The following is a 14085-nucleotide window of genomic DNA, read 5'->3' as shown; positions in this document are numbered from 1 at the left end:
TCGGAAACGGTTTCTCCATCTTCATAAGGTAGGGGTTAAGACTGCATAACACCGCCCTTTCCAAATTTCTATTATTTGTTGTTGTTACTATTCCGTACTATGTTGATATGTTTTACTTATGTTGAGGTTTATAGAAAATAGTCTCTCCACCTTCATAAAGCAAGGATAAGGCTACTTACAATGCTCTTTCTAGATTCCACTTGATATGTTATTGTATTTTCTCTTGCCATATTTTGAGGAATATTAATATTTATTACTAATTTTTGGGGTTTAATCATTTGATATTCAAAATCAACTAATTAAACTAGTTCAATTTTAATTTTCCTCTATGGAGTATGAGTTAGAGATCATGGACCATTCTCCTCTTTGAATTGTCAGTATAAGAAAATAGCCATGAAATATTAATGCCTATTCCATTTAAAACAATATAAAAAAGTCAACTATTATATTTACTTCTCTATAAACAATAAATATGGATAAAAATTACCTTATAACTTAAATTTTAAAGCATCAAATGACTTCTTTTTGACTTCTCTAATACGTAGATCATCAAAATTTAGAATCAAACTCTATAATAATATGCCTGAAATTTAATTGTTAAACGTATAATTTTTTTAATCCACTTGTTCTTATTCTTCTTATTATTAGTTTTGTTGTTATTATTATATTATTTGACCACACTTATTATTTTTTTTAAAAAAAAATTCAACAAAAGTAGGAGTAATGGGTTAGTTATACTTTAATTAGTCAAAAAAAGCCCGCGTAGAGACATATTCTTATTTGGCGTGTGGTCAACACGCCGTCGTTTTGCTCTTCCTCCACACCTACGCATCAACTACTCCATCTTCTTTGATCCTTTTCTTCATCTCATTTCTCTCTTTTTTCACAAGATTTCTTTCTCTGAATTTTCATAGTAGATTTTTTGGTATTGAGGTATGTTTTTTTAAAAAATTTTCAATGTATCAAGATTTGAATTGTTTGGTAGTTTTAGTGTTTTTTTTGTCTGATTTAAGTTGTTTGGTTGAATTTGAGAATTGGGTATTGATTTTTAGTGGTTTTTATTAATGGGTTTTTATTAAAAGATGAATCTTTGATATTGGAATCAAAAGGGTCTAATTGGGTATAGCTAACTCCAAAGAGTTTGGAGTTTTTTTTTTGTAGTTATTATTTTGTTATATTGGGAGTGGGTTTTTGTCGTTGAGATGAAATTTGATCTTTATTGATGTATGAATTGCATACAGAGTGTTGTACTTCAATCTGAGAATTGTTTTGATTTTTCTCCTTTTTTGTCTAGTTACTGTATAGCTATTTTGTTTGGGTGATTACAAGTTGTTGGTCGAATTTGGGAACTGGGTATTGATTCTTAGTGTTTTTTATTAATGGGTTTTGCTTAAAAGATAAATCTTTGATATTGGAAATGGAAAGGGGTCCAAATGGAGACAAAATGGAGATAGAGGATTCATGTAGTTTGACTCCAACTAGTTTGGAATTGATTTTGTAGTTGTTATTCTGTTATATTCCAAATGGGTTTTTGTTTCTTTAGCTGAAATTTGATCTGTATTGATGCATACACAGGGTTGTTACTTATTTCAATTTTTCTGATTTTTTGGTTTGATTTAAGTTGTTGGTCGAATTTGGGAACTGGGTAGTGATTCTTAGTGTTTTTTGTGAATGGGTTTTCGTTAAAAGATAAATCTTTGCTATTGGAACAGTAGGGTCCAAATGGAGAATGGAGATAGAGGATTCATGTAGCTGACTCCGACTAGTTTGGAAATGATTATGTAGTTAGTATTTGTTATATTTCAAATGGGGTTTGCGTCTGAGCTGAAATTTGATCGCTGTTGATGTATGAATTGTATAAGAAGTGTTGTATTTCAAACTGAAAATTGTTTGCTTTTCTCTTTTTCTGCTAGTTACTATCCAGCTATTTTGTTTGGGTGATTGCAGTTCTTTTTTATCAATTCTTGGTCAGATTTGACAACTGGGAATTAATTCTTATTGATGTTTATTAATGGGTTTTACTTAAAAGATAATTTTTTGCTATTGGAAGAAAAAAGGGGTCCAAATGGAGCAAAAGGGATATGGAGGATTCATATAGCTGGCCCCAACTAGTTTAAGATTAGGTCGTAGTAGTTATTGTTGTTGTTTTATTGCAAATGGATTTTTGTGTTTGAGCTGAAATTTGATCTGTATTCATTCTTCCAAGAACTACGAGGTCATACCTTTCATTCTGTGGTGTTTTTCGTGGTCTCTTTTCTGGACTTCCTTAATGCTTGATATTATCAGAAAGTGGTTGGCTTGTGATTCCTTGTCCTCATGCTTGTTTTGTTAATTGGTTCTTGAAGCTTCTGTTGCTCAAATTTATTTTTATTTTTGTCTTGGTCATCCTTCTTCCAGTAAAATGGATTTTTTCTCTAGGAATACAAGTGATGACTCTTCAGGTTTCCAGCAAGACATTGCTAGGTGCCCATTTTTGACGAATATCAATGAGCCAACTAATTTTTCCTTCTCAAGCTCCATTGGTTTTCCCATTCCAGTAAGTTGTTAATTGATCTCTTAGTTGCCGAAGATCTTTTTCTTTGCATCTTTGTAAAATAGTTTGCATGTTGATAATTCGATCCTGCTAAGGCCTCTCATTTTTGTCTTCCACATTGGTGGGGTGACCAAGTCTCTGTCGTACTAAAATTGAAGTAAAGTCTTTCTCATTATTGCCGTTGCACCTGAATCAGGTACGTGGAGGAAAAGGTCCTATCTTCGAGGATGGTCCTAACTTTGACATGGCATTCAGGCTTTTCCATGGGCAGAACGGTGCTGTCCCACTTTCTGGGAGACTGTCCATTACAAATGAGAAACCAGATTCTGAACCTGCACCGCGTCATTTCAACCCTTTGGTGGCAAAGGCAGCTACCATAAGTCTCTCATCTTTTGGATTTGGAGGACCGTTTGGTTTTGATTCATTCTCTGAGAAGTGGAAGAATCAAAAAAAGAAGTCTCAGTCATCCAAAAGACAGGTTTGAGCCATTTCCTTTCTATTTGTATCTCCCAAATTTCTCAGTATGTCAAAACGGCTGAATTTCATTGTAACTTCTGAAATATGACTTTGTCAAATGTTCATGGTCCAGTGAAACACTTTATTTGACTTCTGGATAGCAATATGTCAGAATTGCTGAATTTCGTTTAACTCTTGAAATATGATTGTTGGTGGACTTGAGAAACTTTTGATTTTTGATAGATTAACCAAAACTCAGTCAAATTGTTCTTGCTAACCATCATTTTGGATCTATCAGGGAGGAGATTCAGAACATGAAGCACTAAGCAATGAGTGGTTGCAGAATGGGAATTGTCCTATTGCGAAGTCGTACCGTGCTGTGAGTACTGTCCTTCCTCTTGTTGCAAAGGTTTTTCAGCCCCCTCCTGGTATGAAGCTCAAGTGCCCCCCTGCTATAATAGCTGCCCGAGCTGCTCTATCACGGACCGCCTTTGCGAAAAACTTGCGACCACAACCTCTACCTGCAAAAATATTAGTGATTGGTGTTTTGGGCATGGCAGCAAATATTCCTTTAGGCGTATGGAGGGAACACACTGAAAAGTTTTCACCATCTTGGTTTGCAGCTGTACATGCAGCTGTCCCATTCATAGCGATTCTGAGGAAGTCCGTATTGATGCCTAAAGCGGCTATGGCGTTTACCATTGGAGCATCTGTTCTGGGGCAAGTGATAGGCTCAAGGGCAGAACGACTTCGGCTCAAAACAGTTGGAGCTCGGGAATTGGTTCCTACGGGAAACTCTACTCCAGGACATATCCATCTAGTCGTTAATGGAGCTAGAGTGGGATACTGCAACGAGATTGTTGCTTTGAACAAGATTCCTCTGCATGCCGGTTTCCTTTCACCAGATAGTGTAGTTAGTTGATGTTTGGCATCTATAATGTTGTATTGATTAGTTATATGCAGGATGTGCCTGCATCTATTCTTTGCATTTGTCGTAGTCCATGGGCAAAGTTGCATTTTTCTTGTTTGGTGAGAATTTGTATACTTATCAAGTACCAATAATATTTGAGTGTGTTTCCTGTGCCTAAACACACCAAAGTGGATTTTCTTCTTATGATTTTGGTTTGAATATCAAAAAGTCTCCGAGTATTTGACAATAACTTGATGTTCTTCTCAGTGTCGAGCCAGGAATTCAAACAAGAAGATTCAAAGAACTACTAGAGCACCACGCCACACCTATGATCCATGATCTATAGCAATTTTTGAACCTATTTACCAAACAACAACTACAAGACTAAGGATACACAAAAAGTCCATTTCATTAGAAATCTATTTAGTACATGGGAGAGTTTTACAAGGTGTTTTTGGCTAATATATATGATAGTACAATTCAATTAGGGAAAATGCCTTTAGGGATAACAACATCCCCAATGTTGTTGTGCCATGGATCAGCCAAGTGAGTTGCCAAGTTCTCCAATGGTCCTGTTCCTGGATATGCTGATTGTTGTACACAAAATCCCACAAATGCCAACAATGCAAGCCGACCTAACAAATCGTATAAACAATATTCATATGGTCAGTGTATATAACTTAAATCCGTAAAAAAAGGAAATGTGAAATGCATAAGAGGAGTGTGTTAATATTCTAACCATTTTTGATTTCCTTGACTTTGAGTTCTTCAAATTTAGCAGGGTCTTTAGAGTATCCCAATGGGTCAAAAGCCCCACCAGGATACTTCTTCTTTTCTGTGTCCTTTTCCATACTCCTTTGGTGCTCTACAAAGGCTATGGCTAGAAATTCAATAACCAAAATAGTAGGAAGGGTTCCCCATGGAACAGGCTGGCCCAAATATGTAGCTTGTCCTCCGGGAATGGCGGCCCATTCTTGGGCCTTGACCCAATTGCCTAAGCCCAATGCCTCCGGCACTAGGATTCCTGGCTGCAAAAATTGTAAACGAGGAATTTCGTTAACAGTGTTTAAGATATGACGTATATGTAAAAGAGTAAGCTTTATAATAGAGAAAAAAGAAGCTTACAACAGCAAGCATAGCCCATCTGCAATGAATAAGTTCAGATTCTTTGTATCTTTCCAAATTTTCTGGTACTTCTCCAAAACCAAGTGGATCAAATCCAAAATCTCTGCATTTGTATATTTACAAATTAAAACTAATTGCATAAATAATAATACAAATTTATAGTACAAATCTTTCTCTTGTTAAAGATATGCAACAAATAGTTGTTAAAACATATTCCACTTTTGAAATAATAAAATGTCATATGTCTCAAAATGTTTGACGTCATTCTATTTTCATAAATGTCACATGACTTTAAAAAAAAAATTAAATTCATTAAGTTATTCAACTTTAATGCCTATCAAACTAACCTCTTAAAATATGTGTTTAGGTAATGTATATTTATTATCGCTAGATTAAGGCGAACTGTCACATCAAATATTGCCACATGAAATAAAATTAAGGGCCAGGCGGCCTATCAATACATAATTAAAATAAGATGTGGAATCTCAATCGACTAATTTGTATCAAGATGTCAAATCTCGTTCAATTACTTTGAGTACTACTTACCCGGGGGCTGAGCCGTCGAGGTAGGATGGACGGGGCTGGCCGGGCATCCAATCGGCAGACATGGAGAACCGAGACATGGAGTTGGTAGCTCTGGCGGACACCGGCATCGCGGCGGCGAATTTAGACTTGGAAGAAGAGAGGAAAGAGGGGCAAACAGCTGGAATTCCACAACTCATCAATGTATTAGAAGCCATCTCTTCTTCCTTTTTTTTTTTGTTTGTAATTTAACAAATGTTCCAGAGAATTTGGAGATGAGATGAGTAGAGAAAAGAGAAGAAAATGGATATGAGAATGAAAAAATATTGGTGTAATTGTGGGGTGTATAAGGAAGGAGTTTGAGATATAGGCAAATCTGGATTTAGATTGCTATTGGCTAAAGAGACTAGTTTCTGTTTTGTGATTGGTCCACGTGGAAGATGAAGTGGATATTTTGAAGGATATGTGATGCTGCTTTTGTGGCTAAGGTTGTCCTAGTTGGAGAAAATATCATATTTGGGGTCCCACAATGGGTTATATTAAGTTTACATTAATCATTCATTAGAACATGATTATGCACTATAAGCTTACAAGTTAATATTGACAAAGTAATTTACATCTTAAGTATCTTCCTTTTGTTGGAGGGGTTAGGGGTTTAATCACAAAGAATCCGATATTCACTGGTTCAATTAATTCAAATATGCATATTCGATAGGTAGAAACTTATCCATACTCAGTGTTAATACCAGACAAATGTAATTTATTATGGTTGACTAATAAGTAAGGTGAAAATGTAGTAGAAACTTATCTATACTCAGTGCCGATACTAGACAGATGTAATTTATCATGGTTGATTAATAAGTAAGGTGAAAATGTAGTAGAAACTTATCTATATTCAGTGCTGACACCAGACAGATGTAATTTATAATGGTTGATTAATAAGTAAGGTGAAAATGTATATTTCTTTAACTATAGTATGGTTATAAAGGAATATGTAGATACATATGTCATGTTAATCTTAATTTGATATAAATAAGTAAGGTGAAAATATAGTAGAAACTTATCTATACTCAGTGCTGACACCAGATAGATGTAATTTATAATGGTTGATTAATAAGTAAGGTGAAAAAGGAATATGTAGATACATACGTCATGTTAATCTTAATTTGGTATAAATAAGTAAGGTGAAAATGTAGTAGAAACTTATCTATACTCAGTGCTGACACCAGACAGATGTAATTTATAATGGTTGATTAATAAGTAAGGTGAAAATGTATATTTCTTTAACTATAGTATGGTTATAAAAGAATATGTAGATACATATGTCATGTTAATCTTAATTTGGTATAAATAAGTAAGGTGAAAATGTAGTAGAAACTTATCTAACAAAGTAAGTTTATATCCACCACATAAATCCCATTAAGAGGAAGGACGCCCTACTAGTACTATATATTTCTCTATTCTCAAGGTTTGAACCGATACCTTTGGATTGCATCATATATCTTTGGGGTTACAACATCTTGAGTTAACGAGGACAACTATGGCTAAGAGCCAGACTAAGATTTGTATGATTTTAAGTTGTCCCAACATACTACCCATAAATGCCTAGGGAAGAAAAGTGGTTACTGCAGAATTCCAGATTGTTATCGAATTGGTGATCCAATAACTCGATACCAATAAATCAATAGCACATTTTCTGGTTTGGATTATCGATACAGTTCGGTTTTGAACAGGGTGTGTGGGTGGGGGGGTTCATACAACCAAGAAGATAAAGGTACAAGACAAATCACACACTTGGTCAGCAATTTTCATACATCCATAAAAAGCTTAATCCCACCTAAAAAAAGTTCTTGATGCATTATCTCTGTATCTTAGAGCTCTCATCGTTGCAAAAAAACATAAAAAGAAATTCTCTTGAACAGTATATTGCTAAACAGTAACATGACATCACAAACTCTAATGCAGCATGAAACTCCACACTATCTGAGTATTTGGCAAAACTAGATGCAGGTCAATCAAATGCCACTTTACAAGTATACAGATCTTTGTTGAGGATTAGATGTTCCCAGAATGTATGTTGTCACCAATTTGCACCACCATCTGGATCGCGGGGCTGGTAAAATTCATTTGTTTTCACGATATTCACATCCTCAAATTCATTGTCATCTAAAGGCAGGAAAGATGCACGGTTATAATGAGCAAAGATCGACCAAAATGCATATAGTAAAGCCAAAAGTTAGAACAGAACAGTATAAAATCAAATGCAAACTTTCAAAAATTGAAAAGCTCTGGGAGGGACATGAAGATCACAACCAAAAAGCTAAACAAGTTTAACCTCAAAATCACAATAGCAATCAAAAACACTACCCGTTTTCTTGTAAATTTGGATATGTGAGGCTGCATGACTACTTGCAGTTAATGTACTCATAACACTCCCAAAACAACTAGAAACTGTCGGCAGTAATGTGCATTTTTAGTGTCACCTTAACCATATTTCTGGATAAATTATAGTAAAAAACTGATCTCCAAATATTCCAGTTAATCCAAATCAAATAAGCACATGCACTATCATTTCCAATTAATACAAAAAAGATATGCAGCTATTCCAATCGTCCACTCCACTCACTGTTTTCCTTAGACCTACAGATCCTAGTAAAGCCTGTGAAGAAATATAAATAGCTAGTACTCCCTCACTTCCACTTAGATAGGTCTTATTTTTAATTTCACTATGTTGATAATTCCTTATTTTCATTTTGGATAGTGATGAACAAAGAATTCACTTTAACTTAATGCGCCAAAACCCATAACATATTAACTCAATGTGAAAGGAAGCTCTTAAATAGACTTCCCACCTACCTAAGGATTTGTTTCTTACTCAACATTAAACTTCTTGAAGTTTAAAGGAAGATTAATCTCCTTGAACTGATGTTACAAACATATTCATCACAACTTGGAAGATCTTGATAAGATGAGAAAGCACAGTAAAGTGTACTACTACACAGCCATCACGAAGTAACAAGGATAAATCTACCAGCTTATCAGGCTTCTTTCCAGTTCACCTAAAATGAGCTAGGCTCTTCTTCGTATTTTGTTCAGTTAGTAACCCTTTCTCCATAATGTTGATTCAGTGATTCCCCTTACATAGTATTTTCATTGAAATAATGTCAATCTCCTTTAGGTCATCCAATGACATCACCAACCTCCACAAGCAGTGGCGGACCCACATGGTGTCCAGGGGGTCATCCGAACCCCCTTCGGCGAAAAATTATACTATTTATATATGGTTAAAATATTTTTTTATGTATAAATAGTAGATGTCGAACCCCCTTCGGCTAGTTCGTGTGTCTACTTTTTCAGATTTTGAACCCCCTTATTAAAAATCCTAGTTCCGCCACTGTCCACACATGTTTGTTGAATTAAAATACTTCACAACCTATCCTTTCCATGTGAATTGCAGTTGCATCCCATGTATTGAACTTCTGTGTATTCATTTAACTTACATGCGCACATGAGGCAGAGGTGGAAGTGAAGATCGATGCACTAGTCATACCCAGGAGAGAAAGCATTGTTCAAGGTAAACCTAAGTGTTCAGTTGGTTTCTTCATTATTGTCATGGATTCCCACACATTCTCATGGTATATCTTCCAAAATCTATACCTACCAGCTTTTATGGCTGATTTCCCTAGGATTTCTCTAGGGTGATTCTTGAGTAAGGCCTTTCAAATCTAAATAAGAAATGAGTCCCACCAAAGCTAGAAGACACAGATAACAATGATTATTCGCATGAAAGAAAAGTTCATTCATCTTGAGCATTTCTTGCCCACCAGCGATACTTTGGAACATAAAAATACATTTGGGGCATGAGGGGATGAATTAGAGGCAGTCAAGAACAAACAAATTGACTTACGACATAGAATTATCAGCTAATCAACTATAGAAATATCCACTAAAACTGGGAAAAGACAAATGCAAAAGGGAAGAGAACCTTTTCTCAGAGTTAGCGCCACCACAGCGTCATTTTCAACCTAAAAAGTGTTCAAAAACATGAAAAAAAGAACAAATTATGCCATAAACTTGGATCTAATAAAGAAGTAACGGATTATTTGCTTGAGAAAAATACTTCATGAACCTCATGGACTTCTTTCTTGTTACTGATGTATACTCATGTGACTCTACTTATCACATTATAGATGTCATACAGGTATCAAAGTAGGAATATAATATTAATCTAAAATGGATGTAGATTGAGTGTGAAAAGTGAAAACACAATTATCCTGTTACAATGTAAATGTAAAGTTAAAAGAGCTCCTTCTTCTTAGTAAGGTAAACAATTTTATCAATAGTGGGGAAAAACTTCCGTGCACAAGCACTACGCCAAAAGGTAGAGAATCTACAACATAATATGATCCTCTTTTGATGAAGAGCATAATATGATCCTCTAAGAACAACCCCAATCTTCTAAAAGAAGTACTTCCATCTGCCTAAGTCTTGGTGGGTGCCTTGGTCGGTAGACTTACCTGGTACCAGTATTGGTGGGAAGTACCAGGTACCTAATGGAATAATCAAGGTATGTGTAAGCTGACTCGAACACTACCGTCATCCAAAAAGAAACCCTTTTTTATACACACACTAGAACTTCATGAGTGCACAAAAAGAAACAAGAAATGAGAGGTTATTTCTCACTTGTAGATAATCGTTCTCCATCCCATCAACTGGTTGATCCCTTGAAAGAGCTCTTATATTATGTATTGCTGTTGATATGATATTAAAAAGAGTATGGAAAAGTTTAAAGGAAAAAAAATCATTTTCAATAATGTGGTTGCCAGTTTTAGGACAACCCAAAAGGGAAAGTTGGACAGGTCATTGGCAATAGAAGTAGAATCTGTATCTGTATGGATACAATCGATAAAAATATACTCAAAATCTGCTGATTACCCAAAATATAGACGATATTATATTTTCTAGTTGTACCAATAGATCATATGATATTTTGAGAAAAGATGACGATAAAGATGGACAATTTACCTTCTGATCAGCTAGGGACTTCGAATCTTCCAACTCATCTCCAGCAGGCATCAGGATTAACCGTTGATCATTAGCAGGTTGATCTATGAGGTTATACAATTTCTCCTTTATTTGTAGAATTGTCTCGGTTGGGTCACATTGAATAAAGTAGGTGGTCTTATTACGCTTCACACGGATATACATTGCCTGCATAGAGAAAAGAGAAATTAAAGAACCAAATTGATTTACAATATGAAAATAATCCATCGGTGTCACATTCTCTGTAAGTTACCTATGCTTCTAGTTGATGTTCAAATACACGTAAAAATATTATAATACTCAGTAGTGGTTCCATTAGTTTTTAGGTTTTTATGCTATTATCTAGATCCATCATCCATGTAATTCCTTGGTTTTTTAAAGTTTATATCCATGTTAATTTGCATATTTTCATTTTTTTATGAGTCTGGTGATAATACAAACAAACAGTCAACATTTTATTTGTCCTGACAGTGCAACTTCCAAAAGAGTTCGGCTTTGTGAAGATTGGCGCATATTAGCTTAACGCCTCATTTATTGTATGAACCACTGGTGATTGTCACTCATGCTTGCTCGGCCAGACTTACATAGTAATCATAAACAAGAAAGAAATACTAATACTAATCATGTAATAAAAACTTATATTTGTCTACAGGAAAGTTTTAACTTTTACTTCCATGCATTTTTTGCCCATATATAAGTATATTCATCTTATTTATCACCTCCAAAAAAGTTCAATTGTCGCCTCACTTTGTGTATTGACATTTGAAATAAGTACATAGCATTATAAAGCAAGCTTAGAAGGAGGAGCCTCCGACCAGATGGACTATAGTATGGACAAATAAAATGGCGGCATTGAACTTTAGATGAAGCGGAGTCCTCCTGTTCTTTCCAACAGTCAATCAAGCCATAATTTTTCTGCTAAATGCATTAAATCATTCTCCCCCCTTCTTCTTCATGTATGTATTACCCTTGACTGAGTAAAGATCCATTTATGAAGAGTATATGCATAATGTGCATGTAATTGATAAGATACATGCACATACCGACACGTAAAAATTGGATTACTTCGAGAAGTTGTCAAGCATCCTAAAACTAAACCATCTCTCTTAACCACTCAATTCAAGGCTTGCAAGTACTCAAACAATAGTTGCTTCTTTGTAAAACTATGGTAAGTGAAGGTGTTAAATAGGGGCGGGTAGACCTAAAATCACATGGAAGGAAGTTGTCTGGAAAGACCAACAAATCCTTGATATCAATGCAAAGTTAGCTAAGATAGGGCAAACCGGAAGAAAAAATCCATAAACATGATATCTACTAGTTGAGAATAGGTTCTAGGTTTGTTAGAAAACTTCTATTATTGTTATATTTGTATATATGTACTTATTTTTGTATATATATGAAACTTATTTTTCACTTTATTTATTTAATATGATGATGATATGAGATGAGCTATATTGAAGAAGTAAGGATTCATATAGCCGACCCCAACTTGATTGGGATTGAGTCGTAGTAGTAGTTGTTGTTGTTGTAGTTCCTTTCTCAACTTCAGAAGGATTGGAGTTCTTGTTTTTTCTTTAATCCAGAAAAACAAGCAATGGAAGATACATGCACATACATGCACAGTCGACCTCGGCTAGCACTACCTAACTGGTTGGGCTCAATCTATGCTTAAGTCTAAGCTCAGAGATTCTTCTATTCATAACCTATTATGCTAAAATTCTACGAAACACTTATCAACTAAATTCCCGCGTCAACCAAGAAAAAGGAGGACAACTAGCACTAGTTTGATGTCAACCTTTAGGTTTACTTCACAGGCGAGGTCTCTGGTTCTAGTCCAGGATGGCCTAGCTGCACCAAGGAAAAGAATAAAACAAGACTACTTATCTCAGAGATGTTTGAAGAAAATTTTGGGTAAACTCGTCCCCCCCCCCTCCCCACACAACCCCCATCCCAGGTGAGCAATTCCAGAATTGTACAGATGAAATGAGGTATACCCAAATCAACTGGATATATGAGAAGCAAAATGGAGATAAAATTATGGCACATATACCTATAAAACACACCCACACACACATCACCACTACCCCCATCCCCCACCCCACCCACCACCCCCAAATGAGCATTTTGCAGAATTATACAGAGGAAATGAAGTATACCCAAATCAACAAGATATATGAGAAGTAAAATGGAGATAAAAATTATGGCATACACCAAAACTGAAATACAAACACACACATCACTCCACCCCCCACTCCCAAACGAGCATTTCCAGAATTATACAGAGGAAATGAAGTCTACCCAAATCAGCAAGATATATGAGGAGTAAAATGGAGATAAAAATTATGGCATACACCAAAACTGAAACACACACACACACACATCACCCCACCCCCAAATGAGCATTTCCAGAATTATACAGAGGAAATGAAGTATACCCAAATCAACAAGATATATGAGAAGCAAAATGGAGATAAAATTATAACATATACCTATACTAAAAAGACACACACACATCACCCCACCCCCACCCTGGTAAGCATTTCCAGAATTATACAGAGGAAATGAAGTATACCCAAATCATCTAGACATATGAGAAGTAAAATGGAGATAAAATTATTGGATAAACCTATACTGAAACACACACACACACAAAGATCAAAATTGCTAAGGAAAATTCAAGAAATCAAAATGGGTATTGACAGGAAATTGAAACAATTAAAGAGGAATTAAGGAAAAACACTAAAAACAAACCATGGTGTCTATCGTCGGTGATTCTTCTTCTTCTTGTCCAAAAAAATGATCTTTGGCTGTGGGGTTCTTGAAGCTAAAAATGTCGGCTTCCAGGTGGCAAAGTTGAGGCGTTAAATAGGAATTGGCCCTTTAAGATTGAGAGTATATCAATTTGACCCCTCTTATTTAAGAGGAAGTGAAACTTTCAGTATTTAAATTTATGCATTGGAGTCCAATTAATTCAAATTCATGTTGTGTAAGGTTCATTTGAAAGAAATGCTCCCTATAAAGTTTTTTTCATATTCGAAACTCGAAATCAAGATTTATGATTTTTTTAAAAAAAACAATCTCATCCGTTGCACCATATTTTTTTATGTGACTTTGCCCCACTAAATTTATTTTCTTTTTAACATAAATTTCAAACACTTTTACTTGAAAAAATGAGAAACTTATTTGCACCTATTTTATGTACTAAAAGGAATAAGTTTTTTTTTCTTTAATGACAATGGTGTTGGAGTCAATTTACATGTATTTTAATTATTTTTTACTAAGTATATGTTATCTTTTATCAATACATCTATTGAGTAATTTTGTCTCGGAGGCCTTAAGAGGTCGCTTGGTAATTACATGAATTAGGGGGGGGGGGGGGGTCACAACATAAAATTTGAGATTAAATTTATTCGTTGTTTGATCGTGGATATTATTTAACTAAAATCGAGATAAATTTATACCATTCTTAAGATTTTATCTATCTCATATAGTTAGA

General features: G+C 35.0%; 3 protein-coding genes across 6 annotated transcripts; 1 reads left to right on the top strand and 2 right to left on the bottom strand.

Annotated features, from left to right (window-relative positions):
* The first annotated feature begins 831 nt into the window (after positions 1–831).
* On the top strand, positions 832–4106 carry LOC129881142 (uncharacterized). Of its 3 annotated transcripts, none has more exons than XM_055955517.1 (4): positions 832–933; positions 2398–2536; positions 2730–3011; positions 3288–4106. In XM_055955517.1, the coding sequence occupies exons 2-4, from the start codon at positions 2402–2404 to the stop codon at positions 3909–3911; spliced, it is 1041 nt and encodes a 346-aa protein (XP_055811492.1). In that variant the 5' UTR covers positions 832–933; positions 2398–2401; the 3' UTR covers positions 3912–4106. The 3 variants fall into 3 exon arrangements, with proteins under 3 accessions (XP_055811492.1, XP_055811493.1, XP_055811490.1); XM_055955518.1 differs by having other exon boundaries at positions 859–933; positions 2419–2536; XM_055955515.1 differs by lacking the exon at positions 832–933 and having other exon boundaries at positions 1021–2536.
* Positions 4107–4290: 184 nt separating this feature from the next.
* Positions 4291–5874, bottom strand: LOC129881143 (chlorophyll a-b binding protein 6A, chloroplastic). The gene is made up of 4 exons (XM_055955519.1): positions 5571–5874; positions 5025–5127; positions 4639–4927; positions 4291–4534 (listed from the first exon to the last, which is right to left on the bottom strand). The coding sequence occupies exons 1-4, from the start codon at positions 5762–5764 to the stop codon at positions 4380–4382; spliced, it is 741 nt and encodes a 246-aa protein (XP_055811494.1). The 5' UTR covers positions 5765–5874; the 3' UTR covers positions 4291–4379.
* A 1447-nt stretch (positions 5875–7321) lies between these two features.
* On the bottom strand, positions 7322–13447 carry LOC129881141 (ubiquitin). Of its 2 annotated transcripts, none has more exons than XM_055955513.1 (4): positions 13341–13447; positions 10572–10757; positions 9532–9571; positions 7322–7712 (listed from the first exon to the last, which is right to left on the bottom strand). In XM_055955513.1, exons 1-4 carry the CDS (start codon positions 13341–13343, stop codon positions 7627–7629), a joined length of 315 nt encoding a protein of 104 aa, XP_055811488.1. In that variant the 5' UTR covers positions 13344–13447; the 3' UTR covers positions 7322–7626. The 2 variants fall into 2 exon arrangements, with proteins under 2 accessions (XP_055811488.1, XP_055811489.1); XM_055955514.1 differs by lacking the exon at positions 13341–13447 and adding an exon at positions 12385–12478.
* Between the last annotated feature and the right edge of the window lie 638 nt (positions 13448–14085).

This window comes from Solanum dulcamara, chromosome 2, assembly GCF_947179165.1.
Source record: "Solanum dulcamara chromosome 2, daSolDulc1.2, whole genome shotgun sequence".
Lineage (NCBI taxonomy): Eukaryota > Viridiplantae > Streptophyta > Magnoliopsida > Solanales > Solanaceae > Solanum > Solanum dulcamara.
The sequence above is the reverse complement of the archived record's forward strand: the minus strand, read 5'-3'. Positions and strand labels throughout refer to the sequence as shown.